Here is a 24,248-nt window from a genome sequence, read left to right as displayed (position 1 = left end):
ACAAACCATCTAGAATATACCAGTAACACACTCTATAAGAAAAAAGGACTGAAAACTTTTGAACTGTCTGTGTGAGTGTATGTGTTTTGTGTAAAAGAGTGATTGGCTTCTTTATTTAGTTATTACAGAAAGACAAATTATTACAATGTCTATTTTATGACAGAATACTTAATGTGAAAAAGAAATGGCTAATAAATAGCCAGATTCCTCATTTGTGTTATGTAACTTGTTACAATCCCTTTAGAAAACTTTGTAGTAGCTTTTACTAGGGTTTAAAGTATATATGCATAACCTGTTACCTGAAAAAAATACCAAAGATACGCATCAGAATGTTTATAGAAGCATAGTTTATACTAGTTAGAAGTTAAATGCTGCCAGTGTTTGATGAAGGAAAATTTTTGAGTAACTTGGGACTTACTTATTGAACAGGCACTATAGAGAAATGAAAAATTGAAGACATAACATGCACACAATAATGACAATCACAACAGTCATGCATGCACTCTCAGAGTTAATGAATATACTGCTTGGAAAAGTCATATAGGATGTCTAATTCCCATACCTCATAAATTTTCGAGTTTTAAAAAATATGGAAAATTACAGAGAAAGCTATAATAACACTTCTTTTTGATAGCAAACTACTCCAAATGTTACTTGACTTCAAAATGTTTTTGTTTCTTTTAAAGAAAACAAATACGTAAATGTGTTGAAAATCCATACTCATTCTCTATGCCATTCATTTTATTCTCAGGGTTAAACTGTATCCACAGCTTGGAAGTATCCTTCTCAATCATACTGTTGAGGTGTGTGACTTAAATACTCACAATTCTGAAATCTGTACCATTTTACTTTCAGAATTCTTTGTGTGTGCTAAGCATAGAACCCAGGGATTCACAAGTGCTAGGCAAGTGCTTTACTATTGAGCTAGATTGTGGTTTTGATACTTTAAAATTACCTTCAGCAATAGCCTACTTATCTTTTGCCATATGATTCTTCCAAATAATTTCATATATTCAGTAATTATTCATATTGCCTTTTCTATATCTAGTTTATTCATTCTATGTCAAAGTTATCTACAATTGATGAAATCACACTGAATGGAACTGAATGGAATTTTGGACAAATAAAAAACTTAATTAATTATGTTCTCTAGATTTTGTATGAAGAAGAGCACAGCCGTAGGCGAATCCACTTTACTATTCAATTACAAATCCAGACTGTCCTCAAAACTCACTGTGTAGCAGACGATAAACTTGAATTCCTGAAATTGCTGCCTTCATTTCTCAGATGCCAGGATTATAGGTGTGATCTTCGACTACTTTTAAAGCCAAAATTCAGTTGGAATAAATGCATAACGCACACTATCGTAAAACAAAATTTCACAGCGTAGCACAAAACTGGGTGATTTTTATTTCATTTGTTTCATTCCATTCTCTCCCATTTTGTTTTTTATTTATCATTTCTACAGCCATTGTGCATTTTGATGTAAATGTTGGAATACTTTGCTCATTGTGGATCTCAGCCTTCTAGTCACATTGTCTTATCATCCAGCTCTCATGATAAACTATTTATTTTATTTTATTTTATTTGTCTAGTTTTAAAGTGTTCCAAGTCTAGCTCATTTTGCTGGGGTCAGGGCAACTATCATTCATTATCTTTTGTTGAATTCATATCAGGAAAAGAAGAGAATTTATCAAAAGCCCATTTGACAGATTTTTTTTCAACAGTATTCTCCCCCTTTCAGATTCCTTTATAAATGAAGTTTTCTTTCTGTAACTCATTTGTACACAGGTAAGTTTGCTGTTTTTCTTAAGTGAGATTCAGTAAAGGGAAGCCCCTATCAAGGCTGTAGCTTTGTGCATGGCCTCTTTATTAGCTTAAAAAATGTTCTCTATTTTATGTGATAGTGACAAAACTGAAGAATTATGATAGTAATAGCTTCCCTAATTAATTCAGGGCAGGGGAGGAGAGTTGGCAGAGTAAGAAGAGAATAAGAGAGAAAATTATTTGTCTTATATTTGAAATATTTAAAAGGCAAGGGGAAATACATTTGGAATGTTAGTTCTCAAAACTGCTTTATCTGGGAATGTGGGAGACTAAAACAACAGTTTTCATTGGCTGTAAACTGTGAGTGAGAGGGGGCTGCAGGGAGTTTGGGATCTGGGTGAACTTGTGTTCTTTGCGGTTCTATCTGTACTCTTCATTCTAGAGAGTCACCAGGCACTAGGCTCAGAGAGAGCTCTGAGTACTCAGGAATCTCCTCACTAAAGCCTCCTCCCAAGGCCACACCTTTTTTTTCTTCCTTTAACAGCTTCCTTGCCAGGTTTTACATTAGAGGAAATGAAATGAATGTGCTGTGGAAACATAGCACAGGTAGGCTACTCTCAAATCTTTTTTTTTCTTTTTTGCCTTTTCTTCCTTCATTTTGCTTTTTAGCTCTTGGTGAGTGTGTGAGGCTGATGAGTCATCTCCTTCAAGAAACAGAGGGAAGGGTGAGTCATAGCTTTGGAACTGTGGCTGTGATTCCCCACATAGATTGTTTAACCCGTGGTTGTCCCTTAGGGGTCGATGAGAACATCCTTCATCTGTTTTTTAATTTTCACAAACCCCTTTGACAACACCAGGGAATGTTGGTGTCCTGGTAAAATCTCCAGTGGTGTCCACACAACAAATGTTTACCCGCTTTATATTTGGGAGTTTTCCTGCCTTCACAGTAAAGCTGGAAACTGTTTGGAGAAGCATGTTTAAAAGCATATTTACCCTTCATTCTACTATAATACGTACTATGTTTAACCTTGCTATTGTGAGTTTCCTACTGCATCACAAACTCAAGTATATAAAGCATTTCAAGTTGGTTTATGCCACAGGACAAAAAAAAAACCTAAACAAAATGAGATTATGTATCTCTTTTATATTCTTAATTCTAGTTTAAATACATGATGTTTTTATTTCCTAAGGCTAGCAATGTGCGTGAATACACCAACATTTCTGTTACTGAAGTTAGAAATATAAGTAAAAATAGATAAAAAATGGAGATTAACTAGAGTTTATATAATTATCTTTTCCCTTCTCAGTTGACAACATAAATATGATGCTGAAAAGCTAGTTTACATGTGTCAGAATCAATTTTCCATTATGTCAATCATATTAATTTGTATCCAATTAGTTAACTTTTATTTTTAACACATACATGCAGCATGCATCAAAAATATAGATGACTTTCTGTTAAGTATTTATATTAAATGGTCACATCGGCTTCCTTGAAATTGGCATTACTATTGTGTAATGTGCCATAAGTATTGCCAGTCTCAAAATAGTACCTTCATTGGCTTTTTAATTTTCGTTCTCTTTCTTTTTTTGGCAAAGACTTTTCACTGTAGCTCAAGATAGACTCTTCATTATTGTGTAATGAAGGCTGACCTTGAACTCATGGCAATACTTTTGTTTCAGCCTCCCCAGTGATGAGATTGCATTTCTGGTCCAATGATTACCTGGTGTGTGTGTGTGTGTGTGTGTGTGTGTGTGTGTGTGTATTGGTATACATAATTTATGGAGCTCAGAGATCAACCTCAGCCATGGGTGTCATCTCAGTTGGTTTGAAACTCACCAATTAGAATCAACTGGATGATCAGACTCTGTCCCTAGCTCTCCACTGTTAGGATTATAGTCATGCCATTATGCCAGGTTTTTAGATTTAGTTTCTGGGATCAAACTCAGTTCATCATGCTTACATGACAAGCACGTTAGTGATGAGCTACCATCCAGTAACTATTCACTGACTTTTAGGAGCACGAAATACACTATCCTGAGGGAGAACCCTCATCTGGTGATGGATGGAGAAAAAAAGGACAAAATATAAAACTACCATGCAAACAAAAACTTACTGGGCAAAGTTCAGAGGAAAGGGCAGATACTATTTCACGGTTGTGTGAAGAATGAAATGAATCACTGTTGAGGAGCCTGGAAAAAATTCCCTCCCGTACACCAGGTAGGAATATTCCCGACACCTGCGGTATGGTAGTTGCTAACCCATTAAGCTTTACAATTCATGGTTCCAGATCATTGCTTATTGCTCAACTCTTCTATGACACCTGGGCTCTACTTGTACTCCAGCTATGTACTTAGAGTCTATGCAGAAATTAAGAAAATAGGCTCTCCTCTAATGCCAACATTTTAATTAAATGTCATTGTAATTAAATTTTTAGCATTGATTATTGAAAATGCCGAAGCAATCTGGAGCTTCAGATTGTTACTATTTCTTATTTATGCCAGTACTAAAGTCTTGTTTGGAGGCCAGGAGCACTGCTGGTGAAATATAAAAAGTACTCATTACAGCATAATTTTAAAACCTACAAATAACTTGTATCTCAATTGTCTGCAAGTTCTTGAGAGTAAGAATAGCCTTAGTGGTAGAACTTCTACCTACAAAAATGACAACAAATTCAAAGAAATAAAGTAAGTTTCCAAGGTCACATAGTAGTAAGTGTTATGGCTGAAATTATCACCAAGTCCTCCCCCTTTTCCTCTTCTCTTTTAGTGTTGTAGTTAATAAGGTTTTTATTCTATAATGTGCTTAGTTTGAAAGAAGTTCCAGTTCCTTAGGACGGAGCACGGAGTTCAGCATAGCTGAAGCTCAGTGCGTTCTGCCACTCCTTGGAGGAATAAAACCACAGAAGGAAGAGGGGGAGAAAAATCCATCCTTCCTTTTCCGTTCTGTAACTGAGTCGGTTCAGGGAGGAGTCTCGCAAGACTAGTTTCTCCTTGGTTTTGACCAGGGCTGAGCCAGTTCTTCAAACAAAAGACAGCCAGTTACTAAATTCTGGTTGCTAGGTGTGGCCTCCGTTCATATCCTATAAAATCAGAAGTCCAGCCCTCCACTTTCAGACTGAAACCATCTGAACAGAGCCTCTCTTCAGTTCCTTGGAAGCCAAGAAAATAAAAAGGTAAGGCTAAGTTTTTGTTTTACAGAGTTCTGCTTGGTTTCGAAACTACAAAATTCTGTGAGAACTCCTTGCTTGGTTTTCCTGGGGCTTCACAGAGAAGTGGTGTGACTGCTGAACTTGCCTATAGTTACGGCTAGTGGAATTTAATACAATTTACTGAATCTTACTGTAAAAATTACACGGTGATTTTATCTTTTAGACATCAAAAATTATAAAGTTTTACCTTTCTCATCTACAAAATGCAGTTTTGAAACTCTGGCAAGTTTACTTTATTGCCTTGTTGCTGAGTTACCAGAGACAGGAAGAAAGTGTGCTCCTGCTCCGGCAATCTTAAAAGAAGCTTTTTCTTCCTTCTCTGTGGAACATCTTGCCTCCAGAGCTTTGTGGGGTTTTTTTTTGAGTACAGTGCTAAAGCAGGAGTCAGGATGGAGGTGGGAGCCCAGAGAAACCAGAGGTGGCAAACTGCAAAGGACTTTTTCAAAAGAGAAGATTCTTGTAGCTAAATATTTTTCTTTAATTAAACTAAGTGAATATCAGCGTCAAAGTCGTCCCCATGTCCTCTTTTAATTAACGTTTTGAATGAATGTTATGTTTACTCATAGTTTAAGAAGATCCGCTTATTACTCGTTTCGTTTAAACAGGGTGTGGCCACACTCCCTCCCTATTATCTCTGTGTCATAGACAGGCTTTTCTGGTGCACATTTAAAAACTTAAGAGGAAAGCAGATTTTTCCTGGATGATGTCAGATGATAAATCATTCCACTGACTGCCAGATGGGCCCACAGAAACTCTCCTTCCTAATGGCATCTTGTAGGTCACATAAGCTAAGGATATAAACTCCCTAGAAAAACAAAAGGCAGATCTAAAGTTACCCATCCTTGCAGAGCCTTGTAAGAGCAAGAGAGGACGATCCCTAACTACACACTTGGCATATTATAAAACCTTTCTTCTGGGACTTTTCTCTTAGCCCTCTTGAAAATACTAATAAAATTCCTTTTCTTCCAAATTCTGTGAGGCAATTAAGAAAGTTGTGCTTCTTCTTCCCATAGATGTCTATCTACAAGTGTGTGAATTCTGAGAAATCCATGTCCCCCAGTACTGAGTGAGGAATATGTTTTGCTAGCTACAGATAAGGCCTGTTTCAGCTGATTCATATGTGGCAAAATGCTGGTTTCCTGATTCAGAAATTCTTTCTTCCGCAAAAATTACATGGTTACCGGAGGCCAAGAAACACACCCACACCTCTTAGATACCAAATATGAGATTGATGTTGACAAGACTATAGCAACACTCTTAAGGCACCAGCTTAATTTACATGCTTATTAAATACTTTCCCTCCCTCCCTTCCGCCCTCACCTCCCCCTTCACTCTCTTTTGAGACAGAGTTTCTTTGTGTAGCCCTGGCAGTTCTGGAACTGGCTCTATAGACCTTGCTGGCCTCGAACTCACAGAGATCTGCTTGCCTCCTCCAGCCAAGTGCTGGGATTAAAGGTGTGTGCCACCACCGCCTAGGAATTTGTTACATTTTTAAATTCAGAACACAACAAAAGAATTTTCTGATCTTTAGCAGATGAATCATGAGCAATTCTAAAAGTCAAACTTTTTTCCTTCAAACTTGCACATATTTGTCAGAAAGATCAAATATTCAATCTACTTAATTTCTCCTTCCTTTAGGCTAGTTCTCGTCTATTAGTATTCAAGGTGAAACATAAGGTACATGCATCAGAGCTTCAATGGATGTTAGAAACGTTATTTCAGCATTCTCATTTTTTAAATTAAGTTTCATGCATTTGTAAAGTCAGATTTTGTTAGAGAAACTTCAAATAAGGTCCATGACACCAGGATTCTTCTATTTAAAAATACCATTGTTACGGGCCAAGTTTGTTGGTTAAATTTGTGTAGCTGTTTCCCAACGTGGTGTTTTTTTTATTCAATGATGTTTGTTTATTTACTAATAATTCATAATTATTATGAATGCACAGTATTCCAGGTGCCTCATGAGGTATTGGATATGTACAATGAATGGGCTCTGCCTTCAGGAAAAACTACTAGAGGTACAGATGACAACATGACAGGATAATGTATAATCGCATGAGGTTGTTGGATGGGTAGAGACAAGATGCTTTGGAAGGTTCTTTAGTGCAATGCTGAGTACCAGTGAAGGCATCATGAAGATGTGGTGAATACTCAATAATTACTCTTCATCAAAGAACAGTGAGTCAGGCAAAAGACCTTGTGTGGATGAGGTCACAGTATTCCAGGCAACAGAAATTTCCTCTTCAGAAGCCTGAAGCAAAATATCCAGGAGCTACCTTCTGATAAATGGCTATTTAAAGTGATGTCATTGTATAGCCTAATTATCTTCTCATGTGGCCATTGCACAGTCTAATTATCTTCTCCACGTGGGAAGGACTTACAAGACATATTCAAAGCCCAACTGTACATAAGACAGAAGCATGTGAAAATAAACACCCTCAGGCTGCAGTGAAACCTACTGAGTCTCCATGGATTCTCTATTAATGAATCTGATTCTCAAGAGTATTAAAAGTTGTATTGATCTTGTTCTCACCTCTTTGTTCACTAATTTAAAGGAATGTATAGTATTTTGCAGCCAGGAAGCATATAGTTATATTATGACTACTGATACTATTAGCAGGATTTCTATCTGAAAAGGACAACATGTACAAAAACAATGAAGATGGTGACTAGCTATTTTGTCAAGAAATGGCTAGGGATTGCTAATATCATCAGCAATCTTGTCGTCCTAGCATGTAACCAGGACATAAGCCACATAGCTCTCTTCCCTAGGGACACTGTCTTATGTTAAGTAAGTTACTCAACGAGCTTTTCTTCATTTTGTGTTTTGAAATGAATACAGCAATAATGCTGCAACCAGGAAGAGTTGGCAAACCAGGAAACTCGGCTGCTTTCCACACAGATTCTGGAAGTCACTTTCCAGAACACTCAGAAAGTTAGAAAACTGAAGATGACTACATGCATATAAATATACCAAAAGGCTAATCCTTAGAAGTTTCCCACTTAATCTATATATAAGTAGAAATTAATAGGTGGTGCATATTCATAAAAGGTATTTTTGAGTAGAAACAATGTGAAATAGTGTCATGTTCTAAGGGGGTTATCCCTCAAATGAGCTCATTTTAATTCTGGAGATTAGCTTGGATTACAAACTCATTGGTAACTAATTGAAACATATGTTGAGATGAGACAACATTATAGTAAAACAAAATAAAATAGAAAAAACAAACTCTTTTGAACCCATTCAATTAAGTTTGTGTCCATGAGGACTCTAAGTGCTGAGCAGGCAAAGTAAATCAGATCTGCCTGACATTCTTCCTGTGGTATTTGAGACGTGTGCTATATATAAGTCATCCTGTTAATGAAGGTTATTATCTTGCTACTTAGCAGGCTGTAATAACATTAATTTCCTTTGGGACACATGCATTCTTTTGCAGTCCTTACATCTTTAAACATTACTAAAAGGTGGGAGCTGACTTTAGAACCCATTTTCTTCAGTTGATATTCATGAAAACCATTCTGTTCTGGATGCTTTGCTTTTCTGGACCATCCTTCTGGGCTATCGGGCACATTTTGGGCTAGAATATAGATGCTCAGAAGACAGAAGTTCAAAGCTGTATTTTCTAGGGACCCTCTTGTCAAGTAAATCGTTCAACCTACTGCTTCTTGTTCTGTTGCGCAATATAAGTAACGGAGTCATCATTATTTCATTAAGCTTTCTCAATTTTCGAAAAGAGTGTTGTGCTCTATGCAGGTCTTTTTAATAGCATAAAAACTGTGAAAGCCCCGTACTTTCATAAAAATCCTAAGATCAGTATTTAGTTTTTATACTCACTTTTGATATTTTTCTGTTTTGAAGAATTTTTTTTTTCTGTCTCAACTGAAAACAGTGAAATTACTGATTTGATTCTTTTTTTTTTTAAACAAGTGATCAGATCACTCATTTTGAGGACTACATTTTACTAGAGGCTTGGGTTTGGAGGCCAAGATAGCAACTCTGAAGGCTGGAACTGTCAGAACGACTGTGAAGCCGAAGGTGTGTCAACTTGGCAGTCACAATGTGAAATACTATGTGGCAACAGTAATTGTACCGAATTCGACCACAGTGGGAAGTGCAATACCATGCATGATTGCATATCCTGAGTTTACCTGGAGGGACAGCTTTGAATGCATTGGTTGTGGGAGAGAATACAGGACATTGCTGAATGTTCTTCATACAGAAGACAGAACAGTAACTGAACCAGTCCCTTTGAGCATTATCATTTCCCTGTGGCATGGAATCTTGTTAGTTACTTGGAACTTAGTCATTCTTCTAGCAAATTCAGACAGAAGTCCTTTGTCTGGGCATGCTAGATAAGGACCAGTTTATGAATTTGACTCTTCATAAGTCTTATGGCTAAATTCCATGAAATAAAATCCCAGGGATTATCTTTTCAAAAGTATTCACTAAGAAATCTCCAAAGGGCATGAGAAATAGGTAGGTGTTGACATGGCACACTGGTTCCCAAAAATGTGAACTCAGACGAAAGGAATCATGTATGTGGAGAAGGCAGATTAACTGTTAACATACTTAACATTTTAAAAAGATTTTGTTCCATTTAATTCAAACATCACAGCTGCAAGCTGTACAGGCACCTTAAGGAGCATCCTCTAAGATACTTGCCAAAAAGTTAGGCGTATTGCCTCATTACCCAAGTGATTCTTGTTAGAACAACCAAAAAAAATGTATAAAACAATTCTTTTATTTATGTGGGTGGCATACAACAATAAAATTTAAACTGTTTAAACTTGTAGAACATGAAGATATTTATTCAAATCATTTTATACTAACCAATGGGAGAATAAAAAAGAAATCTACGTTATTGAGAAAGAAATATGTAGAGTTTTGAGTTGATCCAGTCCAGCAGATTTTTCCAGATTAGTTTACTTTATAAAAGTAAGCATGTTTTCTCTAGACCTGCTTTTGGCACAGGCCCTGATGAAACCCACAGGTGCTGGGTTAACTATTGACTGGCCTTGCCCTTCTCTCTTTGCCCGTTACCATGCTTACCACGATACAGAAATGATACTCCATCTAAATTGAAGATGTTATCACACTGCTTTCAAAATACAAACTTACTAATGTTGCTATTAGCTGTGGACCTACATTTAAATTCTTTGCTCCAACTTCTAGTAACATTTCTCCGTTCAGTGAACTTTACTCTGCTTCTCAAATATGATGATCTTTCCTCCTTTTCCCCCTTCTGAAACTTCCTGTTAGATTTGTTTTAACTCATATCAGTAAAGCCTCTCCTGAACCAGCACTTTCCTCAGAAGTTTCCTTAGCCTTTTTACTTTCAGTAGGAGAACACAGACCAGCTCTAGATTCCCCCGTGGCAAAGGGATGCCATATCAAAGCTTTGCACCCTCTGTGCTTAGCGTCTGCTGGGTGGTCTGAAAATTTAGATCAGAGACGGAATACCCTGCTCTTCTCTTCAGACCCTGTGCTTACATGCTGCAATCCTTAGAGGGCAGGGCTGTAAAGACCAAGAAAATGGCCCAATTCCGTTTTTTGAACAGAGGCTATGGGTTTCTTTTTAACAGTAACAGCAGTCTTTAAAAAGTATCTACACCTCACAGTGTAGTATTCTCAAAAGAATAATCATAGTAAATAAAGACTAGTTTACTGTCTAGTGCAATGTCTCCAGTGTATTGGGTAATATTTATGGGTATTGGGTTTGTTGGATTAAAGTATCTACCTATTTTCTTTCCAGATACTTCTTCAAAAATGGCGATGGTATCAGAATTCCTCAAGCAGGCCTGGTTTATCGACAATCAAGAACAGGAATATGTTGTAAGTAGTCAAAATATTATGAAGTAGTTACCATGTTAAAACAGACATCAAAGGACTGGGGCGGTGGTGGCGCACGCCTTTAATCCCAGCACTCGGGAGGCAGAGGCAGGCAGATCTCTGTGGGTTTGAGGTCAGCCTGGTCTACAAGAGCTAGTTCCAGGACAGGGCCCAATGCTATAGAAAAACCCTGTCTCAAAAAAACAACAACAAAAATAAAAATAAAAAATAAAAATAAAATAAAAAAGACATCAAGACAAATGAACAAATGAAGATTAACTTGTATCTCTCATATACATAGCAAGCTGTAAAATCATCCAAAGGAGGTCCTGGGTCAGCAGTGAGCCCCTACCCATCCTTCAATCCATCCTCGGATGTTGCTGCCTTGCACAAGGCAATCATGGTTAAAGGTGAGTGTGCACCCACAGAAGAGTTCCCTCTTGAACAGTTCACAGAAACTGCTTAATGGTTACTGGGACATGAACCTGAGTGACACAATGTCTTTCTCTAGGGACATAAAAAATTTACATAATAGCCTGTACCTATAATATCAGTACTAGAGTGTCTGAGGGGGGAGAATTGCCATTTGAGGCCTCCATGTGCTGTGTACTCAGTCACTGCCTCTAAAAGAGGAAGGACACCTTCCTTTCAGTACTTAAGAAATTTTGGTCAGTGATGAAATCCCTGTTGCTATAATAGAGGAGGTCCTTACCTGCCCTGTTTTTAGCAGAAATCAATGTTTAAATCAGAACCTGTGATCACACTTAGGGTTTGCGCATGCGCCTGGAACACTGGCGTCCAGAAACTACTAATTGGCTCTTCATTTTCCATTCACATTAATGAGACGCCACCTTACACTCCTCAGCTTTTTGAGGACCATGACATTCATTTTCTAGGCTAATGTCGTTCTCTTCCCCAACGTTGGTATGCTGTGCCTTGACCACCAGCTTGATAATGAATCATTTTATGGCAATTGTTGGTGATTAAGAAAACTGATGTTAAAGCCTCAGATCTTTATTTCCAGGTGTGGATGAAGCGACCATCATTGACATTCTTACCAAGAGAACCAATGCTCAGCGCCAGCAGATCAAGGCAGCATATTTGCAGGAGACCGGAAAGGTGCGAGAATGGTGAACTCAGAGGATCACTTGCTCGTGTCTACGTAGAATTGGATTCTGAAGCTCAGTTCCTAGCTCCTTCTGTTTTAAACCTGTTGACCCATTATCACCGAGACAGAATGGTGAACTCAGACGATCACTTGCTCGTGTCTACGTAGAATTGGATTCTGAAGCTCAGTTCCTAGCTCTTTCTGTTTTAAACCTGTTGACCCATTATCACCGAGACAGGAATCGCAGTATTTGTCTCCTTCCCTGCAATAGGATGACTTTTAGCAAATTCTGTTCACATACTGACCAATTAGCTGCAAAGTTTTCCAGAGGTGATGTTTTATGTTGGAGGCAAGCCATCAATTTAAGGAAAATAAGCATCGAAATTAGTGTGGGAGAAACAAAGAATTTGTTCTGATTGAAGTGCAGGGTTTTTTTTTTTTTATTATTTGTTCGTTTGTTTTACTACAACTAAAAACGAGCAAACAAACTTGATATTTCTCATAGCAAGTGTAGATAGTTTATTTTTAACTGGGTGTAATAAGAAAACTGGGTGGTATCACTTTTTAAATTATAGTGCTTGTTAGTCCAATGAAAAGCACGAAACAACTTTGTGTTCTGAACTTTGCGCCTCCTTTCCCGTAAGAAACACAGAGAACACAGTCCTTTGGGAAATTTGTTATAGATGCAGCAAATTTCATCTCATTCCCCTAGATGAAAAGATTGAGACTGCATCCTAAACATCCAACATGCTTTCAGTACTTAATGGGGGAGCTCTAGAGAATGACCAAAGTGAGAACTGTCAGGAGGTGCCTGATTGTTGGCAACTCACTCTGATCCTTTGGTTTTTCCAGCCCCTGGATGAAACTTTGAAAAAGGCCCTTACAGGCCACCTGGAGGAGGTTGTTCTGGCTCTGCTGAAAACACCAGCCCAGTTTGATGCAGATGAACTCCGTGCTGCCATGAAGGTAAATGCTTTTTCCCCACAACAGCTTTTAAGACTTGTTTTATTTGTATGATTGTTTTGCTTGAATTTATGTCCATATGTCTGTCGGGAGCTTAACTCCAGCCCCTGGCATCCATTCCAGAACACTGGCTTGGGATTTGCGTTGGTCTGGACTCCAAATCCCAGCATGCCGGGTCCTGACCCTTCGGCGCGTCAGGAAAATTCCTGACGTATTTAAGTGGGCTCCCAGAGAAGGAACACATGATCCCGGGTTTGCCTGTGCTCTCTGCTTTTCTCTCTCCCCTGCCACCCGGGAGTACCACTACTTAGTAAAACATGGACATTTTATTTGGTTTAATCTGTTTTAATTGGATTTCTTTGCACCGGCGGAACGGCTCATGTTAGAAAATATTCCTAAGAATGTCCTCTTTCCGTGTCTGGGACTCTCAGAGGTCTATATAGGATCATATTATTGGAGATATGGATGGTTGTGAGTCACTACATTGATGATAGGAATTGAATCTGGGTCTTCTACCTGAACAAGTGCTTTTAACTACTGAGCCTTCTCACAGCTCTCTAAATGACTCTTTTTAAGAAAAATTCCTTTCCGAAAAGAAAATGTGCAGGACAAATCTGTGATTTACTATAGCTGGGCCTTCATCATCTAGTAAGGACTGTCAATCACTTCAAATTCAGTGAATAAGCAAGTTAATATTTTAATGAATAAATTAGCAGATACATGAAAAATTAAATATTGGAACTAATGTTCTTCCTGCAATTTAAATGCATGTATCAAATATCTACATTCTTAAATCTTTACACCAAATGCTAAACATAAACTATTTTGTTTTTAGAACAATATTCTATTTTTTTAAAAAAATATGAACACAATTGACTAAATGACAAATTACAGCACACTTTGTGTGGACAAAACAAGTTGATATCGTGAATGAAAGAATGTAAATGTATTTTCTTTTCTTTAAATTCAGGGACTTGGAACAGATGAAGACACTCTCATTGAGATTTTGGCATCAAGAAGTAACAAAGAAATCAGAGAAATTAACAGAGTCTACAGAGAAGGTCAGGTCTAGTATCTGAGTTCTTAGTCGGACAGTGTTATGATTTATGGCACAAGTGACCCTGGCAGGTTCCACTATGAGGCAGACAGATGTGCCATGTGGAGAGAGCTTGGGTATAGAGTTTATTCAGGGGGTATTGTGAGGGTATAAGGGTAATGGGTATGAGAGGAAGAGAGAAAATGATAGAGCGACAGAGAGAGAGGAAAAAATAAGGGAAGGAGAGGCAGAGACTGTGATAGAGAGAACAGAGAACAGGCAGAGAGAGTGAGAAAAGAAGAGAGAGATCAGCTTGTCTCCATGGGAAAGGTGAGAAGGAAGGGAGAGATTGGGAGTGGGCGGAGCTTGTCTCTTAAAGGGACAGAATACCCAGGTCACCTCTTGTGTGATTTAGAAAGTCTACATTTTAAAGTGTTCCCTTCCTGGTTGATACATATCCCTGGAATGCAGGATGAGATGGGAGTGAGAAAACACAAGCCCCAATCCATTTACAGCTTACACCTTAATAGAAAATGTCTTCTGGGGCTAGCGAACATAAACTGTTACAAAGAGAACTGGATTCAGAGCATTGACTTTACACAGCTTTCTAACCACATTTCTATTGCTCTGAACTACACTGTGCCTTTTATTTTGAAAAGACTCAATAGTAAGAATAAATATTTTTGATCAGACCACTTTCCAATTATCTTTCTGATCTCTTGTTGGGAACTTTAACTTTACCATTGAAAACATAAATCATTCAATTCCTCTTTCTCTGTGCTTAAATAGATACTTGGCATGAAAGACTCTCAGTGACTCATTGTACAGAGGTCTCGAGTCAAATGACTCAGTCCTCACTGCACAGGGGATGGCTGTGCATCTCGGGATTTTCTAGTTCTTCTGAACTGTTGGCTTTTTGTTTTGTTGAACTAATACGTGACATCATGAAGAATCCTTCTGTCTGACCCTCTTACCAAGCACTCAGGGGACACTATTGCACATTGTTTTCAGTTTTAGTACATGAGTCAAGTTGGGGCCATTTTCAATCACGTCTTCTGTACTTCTGTTATTATTACTCCAGAACCAGTGTCTTAGAATCATTTCTCAGTAAAAATGATTAAAGAAACATAATTATTAATGTGTTTGATAAAATGCAAAGGAAGACATCCACATTTCTTTATGATCCTAAAGATATAGTCCAGAAATAGCTTAAGGTGCTACTTTTACTTTGCTACAAATTCAGTTATTTTTCCCATTAAAGCACTATATTTTAAAATAACCAAATGGATGTCTAGAGACATGAGATTTAAATTAATGCAACATACTTGAAATTGAACATATTGAGTATTTATAAATTTAATGTAAATAAATGGCCTATGATCAAGCAAGTACTTTTTTTCTTTTAAATACTGTTCTATCCATTTTAATGATTAAATTTTCAAATATTTCAAAATGATTTGGTAAAGCTTGTTTAAATAATTCCTTCTTGTTAGCTAGTATTTATGACTAAATTTTCATGCACAGTATTTCTCAGTTTCCTTCCATCGATCTATAGGAAATTATTTTATAGCCTAACATTTCAGCTGCACAAGTTTAACCATTTTCATAAAAATATTTTGAGATATGTTTCACAAGTCATTCAACCATGTCAACTATCAGTAAATGCAGAAATCATGATTTTTTTTCAATAGTTTACTGAAAAAATTTATTTTCTCATCTCGTAGAGCTAAAGAGAGATCTGGCCAAAGACATCACTTCAGATACATCTGGAGACTTTCGGAAGGCCTTGCTTTCTCTTGCCAAGGTATAACTTAGATATCTTTGCTACTCTAAATAATAAAAATTTAGATTTGTGAGTGTTTTCAAAGAAGGAGAAACTCTTTCCTTTAAATTAATACCACCTAATTGATGAATAATACTTGTACGTATTTGAGGAAATAATGTGATATTTTGGTATATTTGTATTTTTTAATTACTTTTTAAGCTGCCTTTTCTCATTTTACACACCAATCCCAGTTTCCACTACCTACCCTCCTCCTGTTTTCTCCACCTTCCCCCATTCTACCTCCATTCACTCCTCCAAGAGGATAAGGCTTCCCCTGGCGAGTCAACAAAGTCTAACACATTACTTTGAGGCAAGATGTAGAATTAATGATATAAAAACTTCATAATCCACTCTCTACTACTTTTTCAGGTGAGATGCTTGAAGCTTATCTTCTGGTCATTAAAAAATACCCACTATGCTTTGATTATGTTCCTCTTACTGTGTAGTAATACCACAATGTACTCCTCGTGTCTATGAGAGACTGCCCTTTCATTAGCATCCTCGAATCCAGTCCCACCCCGCCATCTTGGTCATCATCAATGTACAGTCTGCATCCATGGGTTCAGGTGTTTTAGGAAGCTCATCTAAGTGAGGTCATGCCAACTTGCTTTATTCTGTCTTGCTTATGTTCCTCAGAGCAGCACTGCTGAAATGATAGATTCTGTTTTCACTATTTTTCCTCAAAAATTATGTCTGATTTTAAGAGAATTAAGTGTATCATTACATCCTATAGAAAACCTTACAGTATGTTGGGGCATTTTTCAGGGTGACCGTTGTGATGATCTGAGTGTGAATCAGGATTTGGCTGACACAGATGCCAGGGTAAGCAAGGGGGAGACAATATCAAGGAAGCAAACTTCCCTACCTTCTTATTCCGTCTGTCTGGAAGTACATCTCAGGTCCTGTGAGAAGCCAATGGTTTCTTAGTGTTCATTTCATTAGACATAGATTTTTGTAGGCCAGGAATGGAATGTATAGTCTTTATGTTTCTAATTTATTTCATTATTTAGAAAGTCAGAGATGACTAAAAAACAGTAAGAATCTGTCTTTCCCAAGAACTGTTAGACTAAGAACATTCCAAATTTTGACTTTTAAAATATAAAAACATAACTATATGCATGCCCAACCCTTTGGAGGGTAGTACAAGTTGTTACCTATTTGAAATTCTCTTTCTTCTGTCTCTCACTTTGCTGGGACTAGAGGCATTCACCATCATGCTCAGCTGGGAAAGGAATTTATTGCTGAATAAAGTTAAATCAAGAAACACATTGAACATTCTATTTTAATAGAAATTGTGCAAACATATCAAAAACAATAATGATATATAATCGTCTGTAATAAAAATTACTCTTATTTTTGTGAACATGCTTTCCCTTTTCAGACTATTAGGGCTCCCTGATATATATTTATAGAAATTACATGATTAGTACGGTGAATGATTACATAGAAATTAATAGTTTAAGGATTACATAGAAATTAATAGTTTAAGGTGGGTAGTGCTGGTACAAGCCTTTAATCCTAACACTTGGGAGGCAGAGGCAGGCAAACACTTTGAGCTTAAGGCTAGCCTGATCTACAGAGCAAGTTCCAGAACAGCCAAGGATATGTATAGAAACCCTATCTAGAAAACAAAATAAGAAAGGAAGGGAGGGAAGGAGGGAGGGAGGAAAATGTTTTAGAGTCAGTAGAACATATTTGTAACAGAAAGACAGGTTATTATTTTCATTTGCAAAGGAGGAATAATTGTATTTAAATTGTTTTCTAAGATCGTACAGCTTTCAAATTTTACAGTTGAAATTTTTGTACAGAAATCATAGCATCAAAATTGCACATTCTTCAGTAGCTAATAAATGTGTACATAGAGGGGGGAAAATGCAAGACCTTATTGTCCTCACTCTCAAGAAGGGACAATCTCAATGATACCTACTCTGATTGTATTAAGTACAGCATAAAAAACCTTTGTTAAATATAACATTTTTGTGTGTTTTCATTTCAGTACATGGTTACATGTTTACTTATTGATTTTTGACAGGCTTTGTATGAAGCTGGAGAAAGGAGAAAGGGGACAGATACAATTGTGTTCGTCACAATTTTGACTACTAGAAGCTATCCTCATCTTCGCAGAGGTAACAAGAAATTAGTTTTTCTTGACTGTGTTTTTGGGAGGTCAAATGTTCCTTTGGGAGGACAAGTAGGAGGAAGGAAAGAAAGAGGTCTTTCCATATCAAACGGATGAAGCGATGCTGACCACTCAACCACTGTATGCCTATTTGTCAGTTTTGAATGTCCACTGTTCACACCACTGAGAACATACTTTGTGATTTTCGAGTGGGTAACGTCCTTTATTTTTATTATTTTGAAGTTTTAGAGTAGTTATGACAAGAAATATGAATAAAATATAACAAATGCTAGAAAAAAAGATACAAAAACCTCTCTAGGGTCTAAATGAAGGAAAGAATATGCAGACGGTCCAGCAATAAGAGAGAGCAAAAGAAAATCCCCAAATTTCTAAAGATTCAGAGCTAAGACTTAGGGTCTGAATCTTTGGGAAGGGAGAGTGTAAAGGGTAACATAAGGTTCTTTACTGTATACCAACAAGTCAAGTTCCTATATTAAACAAACTCAGTTTGCTGCGCTGAGGTTAGAATGGAAAGAACTATTAATTCTGCTGTGAAAATAGTAAAGTCATTAATCACCTGTCACTTCTGATAATGGTTGGCACTTGCAATATGAAGATGGAGTAGACATATTATGTGGAGTCATGCAATTAGCCTTTAAAATGTCACCAAAGTTCAGTGTACCCAAGTGACTCCTTGAATCAGTTACCCTGATTTTGCTAGAGTTTGTTAGAAGACAGGCTGCTTTGAAGATATCTTAACTTCAATTTCCTTTTCAGTGTTTCAGAATTACAGAAAGTACAGTGACCATGACATGAACAAAGTTCTGGATCTAGAAATGAAAGGTGACATTGAGAAGTGCCTCACGGCCATTGGTATGTATAAGTTGTATAGGTAGAGCTCTGACTTGAACTTGTAAACTTGCATTTCACTGTTACCTTATACAAAAATAATATATAAGACAAAACCCCTGTAAATACGATACATCGATGCATCTATGTTCAGAATAATGCAGTGTGTAAGACTGATGAAGAAATAGGAAGGCCTTTTTAATGCAGCAGATGTTCAAGATATGCAGATGCAGAATATATTTTTGAGCTCCTGTTTATAAAGCAATGCATCAAGCAGGCCATACTACCTGGGCCAATACAGATGCTTATCAAGAGCAGCACATTCAAGTCTTGAGGTAACCATGTATTCAGTCTTGAGCAAGTCCTGCATGATCTAATCTAGTAGATCTGGATTAACTTCTGAAATCTGAACCTTATACATGTCTCTTAGGGACAGTCTGCTTCTTCAGCCTAGGGATCTGAATGTCTAAGCATCTCTGATGTATATCAGTCCTGCTGTCCACAGATCCCACTTTGAGTAGCAAGATAAAGAAAAGACCCCTACAAATGTGCTACTATTTCATTCATATCAAGCTGTTTTATATTCATTCTGCTGCTTTGCTGCCTTGACAAACGTTTGTGTACAACACAAATCCGGTATTTATGTGCCTGGCCCTTAGACTGGTTTCCCCATACCCACAGAGAGGATCATATATTCAGGGTAGAGTCACTACTGAATGTTGACAGGGGAAAAATTGCTGATAACCACCTTGTAGAAAGTGACTCTGTCTTCTAATAAACTAAACATCCTATATTAGGCAGGAGGGCTAGAACTCTTGTGGCAAAGTTATTTCTTATTTATTCAGTGTGTATCTTTATTTTGCAATGAATTCTTCAAGCGAAATTTGCATCTCTTACAGTGAAATGTGCCACCAGCGCCCCAGCTTTCTTTGCTGAGAAACTTTATGAAGCCATGAAGGTACTGTTCTACTTAGACACTTTATTTAGAGGACAAATATCTGTAGATAGGATAGCACAGAGCCTAATGTAGGGTGAAAAATCACAATATATATCTTTAAAAATATGCTTTATGCAGTTTGAGAAGAAACATGTATTAGAATAAACTTGTTGGATTTTTGCATTCTTTAAAAGGTGAATGTAAAAGTGACTATGAGGTGAGCTAGCAAGACATTTATAGGTGATTTATAATTTGCTTGAAACCTGAATCACCAGGAAAAAAGTGATTCATTCCCCCTTTTAGTGTGCTGCTTTAATAACCTCCTTCAACCAAGGTTGTGAGCTTTATGCTGTTGCCTTCCTAATTAAGCTTCTCTCTTGCCACAGACTAATCGTGATCTTTTAAAATGTCATTCTGTATTTAGAGAAGGAGAAGATGGTATTGGTATGCATTTGAAATTTACTGTTACGTTTTTATTCAGCAAGGAGTTTTCTACATAGGAGGTTGCCCCAGCACTTACTCTTTGAGATCTCAAAACAATGGTTATGAAGTGATCCTTCCTTTGTAACCCACACATAATAAACCTCAAGAGAAGGAGGGGGGCATTGAAAGAGCTAACAACTGAAATAATATTGAGGAGGTTCTGTGAAATGATAAACATGTTTCCAATGCTTCTCAATCAAGACAGGCACAATAGGTCTAGTTGAATATTAATTAATTTCCTCTCTGTATGGTATGAAAAAAAGAACATATGCCCAAAACTTCAGGAGTCAAGATAGCTTTCTCTGATATAATCTAAAACCCTAAATCTGGGCCAATGAAATGACTCCGCAGATTAAAGTACTTGCTTTCAAGCCTGATGACCTGAATTCAACCCCTGGGACCCACATGGCTGAGGGAGAGAGCCAACTCCTGAAAGTTGTTCTCTGATTTCGTCATGAATACTGTACCATGTACAGCCATAAATATACCCTTGAGTGTACATACAGAGATCAATATAATAAATAAATAGTAAAATATAATAAAAAACATAAAAACTTGAGATTTAAGAAAGAGTAGGGTATGAGTAGGTGAGCATGAAGGAAGAAGAGATAGGAAAATAAAGCAGGGCTGACTCAAGAGAAGAAAACAGCATACACTTGGAATTGAGAACAGAACCAGTTTTTTCAAGACAGCAGGTATGATCAGGTTGACAGCCAAATGGCTATAGAATTATGAAGTGTAGGCAGAGGCTGCTCATTCATTCCCGGCTCCTCAGACCCATAATAATTACACAAAACTGTATTAATTAAAACACTGCTTGGTCAATTACTTAAGCGTATTTCTAGCTAGCTCTTATATCCTAAACTAACACATCGCCATTAATCTGTGCATCACCACAAGGTCATGGCCTAGCAGCAAAGTTTCAGCAGGCTCTGGTAGAGGCGTCTGTCTCCTGTGGTGGCTGCATGGCTTCTCATTGACTCTGCCTTCTTTCTCTCAGATTTAAGTTTAGTTTTCCCACCTAGATCTGTTCTGCAAGGCCACTGGCTGAAATAGCTTTATTCATTAACCAATAAAAGAAACACCAAGACAAAAGGACTTCCCACACCAATGAAGAACATTGTTTGCCCTGAGAAGATAGTTAGTTCATTGTAGGAGAAATGGGTGAGCGCTGAAACAGCTATAACAGATAGATTAGATTTATGACTTCAGAGAAAAGCAACAAACCTTTTCTGTAGTGATATTTTGGTTGTGCTTTAACAAATAAAACATGCCTGAAGATCAGAGTGAAGAGCTTGCCACACTAGTTAACTATAGAGGCCAGGCAATGGCAGCATACACCTTTAATCTAAGCACTTGGGAGACAGAGGCAGATGGATCTCTGTGAGTTCATAGCCACCCTGTGCTACACCAGATTAAATCAATCAAAAAGAGAAACAGAGTGAAGACGGGGTGGCCCATACCTTTGGTCCTAGCACTAGAGAGGTGGAGACAGGAAGTGATAAGGCTGGGCTGAGAGAGGAACATAAGGCGGGAGAAGACAGGAATTCGGGATTCTCTCTGAGGTTTCTTAGAGAAGGCATTCAGTCTAACAACTTGTAGAGACAAGATATCCCATTTGGTCTGAGGATCTTTCAGCTTTCACCCCCGAAAATCTGACTCTGAGTTATTTTCAAGATCAATTACAAATCTTGCTACACTTTACTATTATTGGGTAGTTCAGACACAGCAAAGACTGGATGGTGGAAAGCCAATTAGAAAGCTGTAGAGACCCTTTACATCATTTGCTAATATAAATCCTGGTTTCTTCTTTCATTGCCCTCTCTCTCTCTCTCTCTCTCTCTCTCTCTCTCTCTCTCTCTCTCTCTCTCTGTGTGTGTGTGTGTGTGTGTGTTATAGATAAAGATATGCACAATGGGAGGAGAGGGAGAAGAGAAGAGCATATAGGGTTGATTTTCTCTATGCAACATGTATGGAAAGCATAAATGGGACTTCTTTTGAAAATCCAGTCTTCAATGAGAGATTTCCTGAATGTCATGAAATCACACGGTCTGTCTGCACAGGGAGCTGGAACTCGCCATAAGGCATTGATTAGGATTATGGTCTCCCGTTCTGAAATCGACATGAATGATATCAAAGCATTTTATCAGAAGAAGTATGGAATCTCTCTCTGCCAAGCCATCCTGGTATGTTTGACTTTTCGATAATGGCACCTCCATAAAAGAAAGTTCTTTGTGCAATATTTTCTGAAAGGAGAGCTGATGTGCTGTGCTGTAGATGTGCATTGCATATTTAAGACTGACTCGGCTTCTTAGGGTGACTGATTCGTAAAGAAATTAAGCTTCACGTAATTAAATCTAGTTTATCAAAGAACCAACTGTATTTTTTTTTTGGTTTTTCTAGACAGGGTTTCTCTGTGGCTTTGGAGCCTGTCCTGGAACAAGCTCTGTAGACTAGGCTGGTCTCGAACTCACAGAGATCCGCCTGCCTCTGCCTCCCGCATGCTGGGATTAAAGGCGTGCACCACCATCGCCCGGCCCAACTGTATTTTTGAAGCACAGAAAAGTGTTTAGTCTTTGAGCATAAGAAGTCCTGAAATAGTTCAGAGCTCTTAGAAGTATTGATACATATAGTTACTTATTTTATAGTTAAAATTGAAGAATTAAAAACAGTATTAAAATTAATTTCTACTGTTTTACTTATTGCTAAATATTTTTCTACATAAAATGTTTTAAAATATATGTTCAAGTCATATTATTAGAATGTTGGAAGATAACACAGAACAAGAAGTCAAGGGGGATGATCCTATTGGATGATAATTATTTAAATTCATATTATGTGCATTTGACAATTAAGATATATGAAGAACAAATGAGAAAATTATAGGCTGTAGTTTTCACTCTTTTTTTGAGTGATTCAGATATTTCTTATGTAGAGTTTCAGATTATAACATGCTTCTATTGATTATATGGTATATAAATTCTTAGAAATAGTTGTCCTAATACACAACAAATATTTCAGAGTAGACTTTATTCTTCAAACCTTTTGATTCTCCTCTGCAGAAAGTTTAATTTAGATTTTCTCGAACAGAGCTCTACCACACACTGCTTTTCAGCTGACTCTACAATTATCACTCTTTTACAATTAAAATAGCTTTTTTTCATCATGATTGTGCATCAAGTGAAATATTCTCTCTTTTTTTAACCAACAGGATGAAACCAAAGGAGACTATGAAAAAATTTTGGTGGCTCTGTGTGGCGGAAACTAGATGTCCCTGCAGCTCTGCAGCACTGCGATACAAGCGTCTCTTAGCTGTTGCTTTTCCTCTACCACATAGGCTTATGTATAAGAGTTGCTTTAGCAGATAAAATCTAATTGCCCACTTTGAATAATGTAGCCTAGGAATAAGTTTTATATCATACCTCAGTATAACAGAGAAATGTTTTATTAATTATTGTTATCCCAAATTATAAATCCCTGTAAGCAAACTGCTTTGTTAGCATTCCTGAGAAATAAGTTTATGTAAACTAAAATAAAATAATTTTATAAGACAATTGATGTTATTGGCTCTTATATTTTGATTTTCTTTGTGTATGTGTATGTATGTGTGTGTGTGTGTGTGTGTGTGTGTGTAATCAAATGATAAGTTTAGCAAAGAAGAAAAGTCAGTTTTCCCTATTTGAAGATGGTTTTAGGCATGAAATCACAAAGTTCTACAAAACAGCTTCTCCAAAAAACCAGTAATTTCCTCAGAGTAGTAGGATACAAAATCAACTTACAAAAAAGCAGTGCTTTTCTGAATACCAATATCAAGCATGCTGAGGACAACATTGTGGAAGCCACCCAATCAACAATAATATCTAGAAACTAGGAATAATTCTAACTAGGTGCTAAAAGATATCCACATGCAAAGTTTTAAATCTCTGGAGAAAGGGATTGAGGAATACCCTAGAAGGAGAAAAGACTTCGTTATGCTCAAGGATTAGTAAAAGTAATATTGTGAAAATGGCCATTCTAGAAAAGCTAACTCAGTCAAAATCTCCATTCCTTTCTTTGTAGAAATAGAAAAGAAATAGAACACATATGGAAGCTCATAATAACCCAGGATAGACAAAGCAC

At 37.3% G+C, this 24,248-nt stretch overlaps 1 protein-coding gene across 2 annotated transcripts; it reads left to right on the top strand.

The window, feature by feature from the left end:
• Positions 1 to 4,747: 4,747 nt before the first annotated feature.
• Anxa1 (annexin A1) lies at positions 4,748 to 23,678 on the top strand. Of its 2 annotated transcripts, none has more exons than XM_005352033.3 (13): positions 4,748 to 4,943; positions 10,733 to 10,812; positions 11,111 to 11,219; positions 11,834 to 11,928; positions 12,770 to 12,883; positions 13,851 to 13,941; positions 15,641 to 15,720; positions 16,507 to 16,563; positions 17,774 to 17,867; positions 18,638 to 18,733; positions 19,609 to 19,667; positions 22,193 to 22,315; positions 23,341 to 23,678. In XM_005352033.3, the coding sequence occupies exons 2-13, from the start codon at positions 10,747 to 10,749 to the stop codon at positions 23,395 to 23,397; spliced, it is 1,041 nt and encodes a 346-aa protein (XP_005352090.1). In that variant the 5' UTR covers positions 4,748 to 4,943; positions 10,733 to 10,746; the 3' UTR covers positions 23,398 to 23,678. The 2 variants fall into 2 exon arrangements, with proteins under 2 accessions (XP_005352090.1, XP_013203473.1); XM_013348019.2 differs by having other exon boundaries at positions 4,795 to 4,940; positions 10,731 to 10,812.
• Positions 23,679 to 24,248: the final 570 nt, after the last annotated feature.

This window comes from Microtus ochrogaster, chromosome 8 (assembly GCF_000317375.1).
Source record: "Microtus ochrogaster isolate Prairie Vole_2 chromosome 8, MicOch1.0, whole genome shotgun sequence".
NCBI classification, from domain to species: domain Eukaryota; kingdom Metazoa; phylum Chordata; class Mammalia; order Rodentia; family Cricetidae; genus Microtus; species Microtus ochrogaster.
This window is presented reverse-complemented; position numbering and strand designations above follow the sequence as displayed.

Bases quoted from the DNA above. Each gene is read 5' to 3' on its own strand.
- Anxa1 (XM_005352033.3), top strand. From the start codon at position 10,747: ATGGCGATGGTATCAGAATTCCTCAAGCAGGCCTGGTTTATCGACAAT. The intron at 10,813-11,110 runs GTAAGTAGTCAA...TCATATACATAG, and splicing joins ATCAAGAACAGGAATATGTT to CAAGCTGTAAAATCATCCAA. The intron at 18,734-19,608 runs GTATGTATAAGT...CATCTCTTACAG, and splicing joins GAAGTGCCTCACGGCCATTG to TGAAATGTGCCACCAGCGCC.